Source organism: Pteronotus mesoamericanus, unplaced genomic scaffold (assembly GCF_021234165.1).
Source record: "Pteronotus mesoamericanus isolate MK-2021 breed Mesoamerican mustached bat unplaced genomic scaffold, CSHL_Meso_final contig_263, whole genome shotgun sequence".
Taxonomy (NCBI): domain Eukaryota; kingdom Metazoa; phylum Chordata; class Mammalia; order Chiroptera; family Mormoopidae; genus Pteronotus; species Pteronotus mesoamericanus.
This window is the reverse complement of record NW_026555112.1, coordinates 467,198-472,372: the sequence shown is the minus strand read 5'-3', so window position 1 is coordinate 472,372 and position 5,175 is coordinate 467,198. Positions and strand designations below refer to the sequence as shown.

Below are 5,175 nucleotides of genomic sequence, written 5' to 3'. Positions count from 1 at the left end.
GAGCACCTGGGACAGACATCAACGCCTGGCACTGGTTGGGAGCTTGGGAGAACTGAGGCCCAGGCGGCTTTGACAGGGTAGGCCGAGCAAGGTCTTGACCGAGCCCCAGGAGAGGGGCAGGGAGGGGGCTCTGTAAAAAGGATAGGGGCCCTCACAGGTGACCATACCAGCGGTATGGAAGCTATGGGTCTGGCACACTTTCCCCAGGGGCTCCTTCACCCCAAAATGTCCCCAAGCCCCTGGGCCCTACTTTCATGGCGCCCTTGCCCTGGTCAAGGCCCCATTAGGGGCTTGCTTCAATGACAGGCATCGAGCAGGGATGGCAGTAGGCAGAGTACACCCCCACCCCGGGGATCCCGTCCTGCCAGCCGCAGGAGCCGCAGGGAATGGGGGGGCCACAGTGTCTGAATGCCCCGAACCCAGGCTGGTGTGATAAGAGCACCGTGCGCCGTCCTGGGCCAGGCCTCAGAACCCTGTCTCCCGACCTGGCCGGACTGCACACTCACCGAGGGCCCCACGCAGAGTGTGCGGTGGCGAGTGTTGGATGAATGGCTAAAGGAGCGGCTGCACAGGTGGAGGCGCAGATGAGAGAGGGAGAGAGAGGGAGAGAGGGAGAGGGGAAGTCCTAGAAAAATGAGGATAGTTAAGGAGAGTGGGATGATTCTAGAATGTTTAGAAGATTCCTGAATGTTCAGGAAGTACTAGAATGTTGTGAAAGTTCTAGAAGCTTCTTACTCCAGCAGAGTCCTCAGACCAGCAGGCTGAGTGTCACCTAGAACTTACTAAAAATGCAGAATCCTGGGCCCACTCCATGCCTGCTGGATTAGAACCTGCATCTTAGCTCAATCCCTAGGAGATTCTTGGGCACATTCAAGTTTGAAAATTGCTGGTGTAAAAGGTTGGGAAAGTTCTAGAATATTTAGGATAGATGGCTTCTTAAAATATGTCCCAGAGAGGAGAGTGGTAGAAACAGACTGGGAGGGAAGGAAAGCAGAGGAGGGCTGCCCAGAACACTGGGCCCACGGCCCACTTCAGAGAGGGGCACCCGGAGGCTGTGCGGGGGATGGAACCCGTCCCTTGCCCCCCCGCAGAGCTCCCCTCCTGGAGGCACTAGTCGTCCTCAGACTTGATGAGGTGGCCGCTGAAGGTGATGTAGGTGTCAACATCGTCGCTGTAGATGGCATTCTCACGCTCGCGCTTGAAGAGCCGCGCCCAGACATGGTCACCCGGAGCCAGCGCCAGCATCACGCTCTGGCTCTGCATGATGCTGCGGTCGCTGGGCTGCGCGTACAGGATGACGGCCGCCTCCTCATTGTGCATGACGTGCACGTAGGTCTCCTTGAAGTTCCAGCTGTGCACGTTGAGGCTGAAGAAGTAGAGGCCGTGCAGAGGGGCCACAAAGCGGCCGGCGGCCAGGTCGAAGTGCCCGTCGGGGTTGACGAAGACCGTGTCAAAGAGCAGTGGCTGGAAGCCCTCGCTGCTGTGCAGGGCCGTTTTTCGGCCCACGGAGAAGGCCGAGAAGCGCGTCTGGCACGGGCTGCCAGGGCTGCCCGCCTGCCCCTTGTCGCCCTTGGTGCCCTGGGGGCCTCGCTCTCCCCGCGGACCCTCCCTGCCCAGCTTCCCAGGCGTGCCCAGCAGGCCTCGGTCCCCTTTGTCACCTGTGGGAACAAGGGAGAAGTCAGGGCAGGCGCCTGAGCACCCAGGCCTAACAAAGGGGGAAACCTACACTTGTTTGTGGAGGGCTCCGCCCTTGCCCAGGGGAGAAGCCAGCATTTACTGAGCTCCTACTGCACGCCCGGCATCGCCTCCCTGCATGCCCCTCTAAAGAAGACATCACGACTACTTCCACTCACAGAGAGGTTAAGTGACCCCCAGGGACACGCAGGGTCACACAGCTCAGGAGCAGGAGACACGGGACTCCGACTGCACAGTCTCCACACCCACCTATCTCCCACCCCCTGGCAGTGAAGGTCCCAGTGAAGGTCCGACTGTGGTTCTGGGAGGCCGGCCTCCGCACCGCACCGCACCGCAGCCCCCACTGCGTGCAGCCGCTCTGCAGGGATGGCGTGGATGTGGCAGGTGCACTTTGCCTTTCTGACCCACAGATGGAACCAAGGAAAACACCTCCGCCCACCTGGAAGGAAAGGCCCTGGTAAGGAGCCAGGCAGCCCTTGGCTGGCATTACATCCACTGTGTGACCTGGGCCGTGCCCCCACACGGGGGTGTTCGTGAGCCCTCAACAGAATGCCGGCCGGGAGAGTGCGCTGCAAGCTCTGCGAAGACGAAGCAGGGCGGGTCACCCGACACTGCCCTGGGGTGTGGCAGCTCCCACCCAGATCCCCAGGAAGACAGACAGACATCTGCCTGGCTTTTGCTACAGGTGGCCACCTATGTCTTGAAGGGCCTGATCCCAACGATCTCCCCGCTGCCTGTCAGGGAGCAGGAAATCGCACCACGAGCCACACCCCTTTGAGTGAACTGCGCCACCTTGTGTTTTCCCGGGTCCCCTGTGACCACAGCAACACAGGAATGAAAGAAGGAAGGGGCCGAAAGGAGGACACGGGCCCTTGGAGGAGAAGCCTAGAGAGAAGGGGGAAACGGGTCCACAGCTCTGCTCAAAGGCCTCATTGGAGAATGAGCTGCCCCATCACGTGCACTGCGCTTTACAGTTTGCAGAGCACTAGCTTCACCCCAAGGGAGAAGGTGGACGGTGATTATAGGAGGGGGTTGCCTTCTTTTTACAAACGAGGTGGGGAGCCAAGGAGGGAGACCAGCCTGACCCACACAGCAAGCAAGGGAGCTGAAAATCTGGACCTGGGGACTGGGTGTCCTGATGCCAGCCAGGTGTCTTCTGTGACAGCAGGCTGCCCCCTCGCCCAGGCAGGCAGCTAAGCCTGGCCGAGGAGCAGTGAGGCGGGCGTTGGGCTAAGGATCGTGTGGGGAAAACTACAGCCAGGCACCCGTCAACCTTACACGGAGGCTCTGTGAGCCTCGGGGAAGCTGTGACCGATGAGGTGGTGGGGAAAGGGGGGCGAGGAAGGGAGGTGTCCTCACCTAGGAAACTGGAAGGTAGGCGGGGTCTCAGACACCAGCCCACCCCAGCTGTGGGGTGGAGTGGCCCTATGGAGACCCTACGGACAGAGCCCCACTCGGCCTGACAACCGTGTGCCCCCAGAAGAGCTCCTTCCCTCTGGGGGACTCAGTTTCCCCATCAGCAAAGTGGGAGGGAGGAATGACAAAGTGCCAGCGCTAGGGTTGTGTGAGCACAAACGGCGGTTAAGTGTGGGTGTCGCGGGCCCAGCCCCAGCCCCCATAGAGCACAGTCCGCCAACGCACTAGCAGCTCCCTTCAGATCTGGCTTGGAGGATAAGGAGCCAGCACTCGCCCACATGGCCCTACTGGCCCTTCCCACGCCTCCCTGCTTCTGCCCTTGTCCCTGCCACCTATTCTCCACAGGATTCTGGAGGGATCCATTTGAAAGCTAAGTTGGATCAGGCTTCTCCTCCGCTCCAGCCCTCCCCTGCTCCCCATCTCAGTCAGGAGAGAAGCCCAAGTCTGATGTGGGCCCTATTTCATCTTTAATTTCAGCTCCTTCCCTTGCCCTGTTCCTTAAAAACCCCAGGCCCACTTCTACCCCAGGGCCTTTGCACCTGCGGTTCCCTCTGCCTGGAAGGCTCTTTCTCAAGATACACATGGCTTCTCTCTCTCCTTTTTAGTGAGAACTGACTGCCTTGTCTGATAGGCAACCTTTCCCCTTCCCTGCACTCCCGATGTCCCTAACCCTGCCATTTTCACGGCATTTCCGTGAAATCTTGTCTAATCTTGTCATTTCCACGGCAGTTATCACCATTGAACATTCTGTCTCATTAACTTGGGTAGCAGATTTATTTTTGTCTGCCTCCTTCACTAGCATGGAAACTCAAAGGTCTGATTTGTTCATGCTCCAGCCCCAGAATTCAGAATAGTCTTAACACACAGTAGGTGCTCAATTAATATTGCATGAAAAAAAAAAAAAGGGCCCGAAACAATTTTCTGTCCTGGTTTCCCCTGCTTCCTCCACTTTATTTCCCCAGGCCCAGGAAGAGACCCCCCCATGCCCTCTCTGTCCCCACCTAAGCCAGTCCAATCTTAGCCAAGTATTGGTACTCACCCTTCAGGATGGTGATGTTAATATAGGGCCTGACCTCAGGCAACAGGTACGGAAGGGTGGATGGAGAGACCGAGGACACATCTGCAGCATCGGCAGGGGCCAGGGGGTCCTCAGAGTCAGGGTCACAGCACCGTCGGCATTGCCCAGGGGAACTAGAGGCCACAGCTTCCCCAGAGGTGGGCTCTTCCGTGGGGACCCCAAACACCAAGAGAGGGAGCAGGAGCATCACCCAGAGCACTTCCGGGGCAGCTATCCCCATGGCGACCTGGATCAGGGAAGGAGGGACAAAAACTATATTTAACTTACCGCCTCCACTGTGCCCATGCCCAGCATGCGCGCTGCCACCCACAGCAAGTGTGGTCCTGACAGAACTCTGGGAGGGAGCATCCGTGCCCCCATTTCACAGACAAGAACGCTGAGGCCTACACAGGGAAGGGAGGTTTTCAAGATCAGAGTGGCAGGGCAGGGCCTGCAGGCTGAGTCTCCCAGAAGGAGCCCAGTCCCCGGAGGCTCAGCCACACAAAGGCCCCAAAGGAGAAAGCCCCTCTAAAGAGAGTCAGGCCAAGAGCAGAGGAGGCTCCCGAGAGGGGCGGGGTGGGGGAGGAGGAAGCAGCTCCAGCCACCCGAGCACTTCTCATCCCCAGCCCCACCTCCCTCTGGCTTCTTTTCTTGCTATTGACAGGTCAGAGGGCCCTTGGGACACACACAAGCACAAGCTTGCTCTTTAGGGGAGGGGACACGAGGGCTGAGCCAGGTCTGGGGCACGAATACAATAGTCCTGACAAAGGAGCTAGGAAAGTCCATTTATTCTAGCAGCCAGGTAGCAGCTTCCATCAGAGAAAGCGCGCGGGGTTCTGCGTGCTGTGCTGCCAGTGTTGTTACATTGTCGAGCAGTCAGGAGTAGGTACGCTGAGTCACAGGCTGCAGGCCACTGCGGACCTGTGCAGCATCTCTGAGCAAGGGCAGAGGAAGGTGCCCCTGGGAAGGGACAAATTAGAAACAAAAGAGAATGCACCACCGAGAGA

At 58.6% G+C, this 5,175-nt stretch overlaps 1 protein-coding gene across 1 annotated transcript; it reads right to left on the bottom strand.

Annotated features, from left to right (window-relative positions):
• Window positions 1-1,110: 1,110 nt before the first annotated feature.
• Window positions 1,111-4,409, bottom strand: C1QTNF6 (C1q and TNF related 6). Its single transcript, XM_054574424.1, has 2 exons — window positions 4,151-4,409; window positions 1,111-1,658 (listed from the first exon to the last, which is right to left on the bottom strand). The coding sequence occupies exons 1-2, from the start codon at window positions 4,407-4,409 to the stop codon at window positions 1,111-1,113; spliced, it is 807 nt and encodes a 268-aa protein (XP_054430399.1).
• Between the last annotated feature and the right edge of the window lie 766 nt (window positions 4,410-5,175).

Bases quoted from the DNA above. Each gene is read 5' to 3' on its own strand.
- C1QTNF6 (XM_054574424.1), bottom strand. From the start codon at position 4,409: ATGGGGATAGCTGCCCCGGAAGTGCTCTGGGTGATGCTCCTGCTCCCT. The intron at 1,659-4,150 runs GTGAGTACCAAT...TTGTTCCCACAG, and splicing joins TAACATCACCATCCTGAAGG to GTGACAAAGGGGACCGAGGC.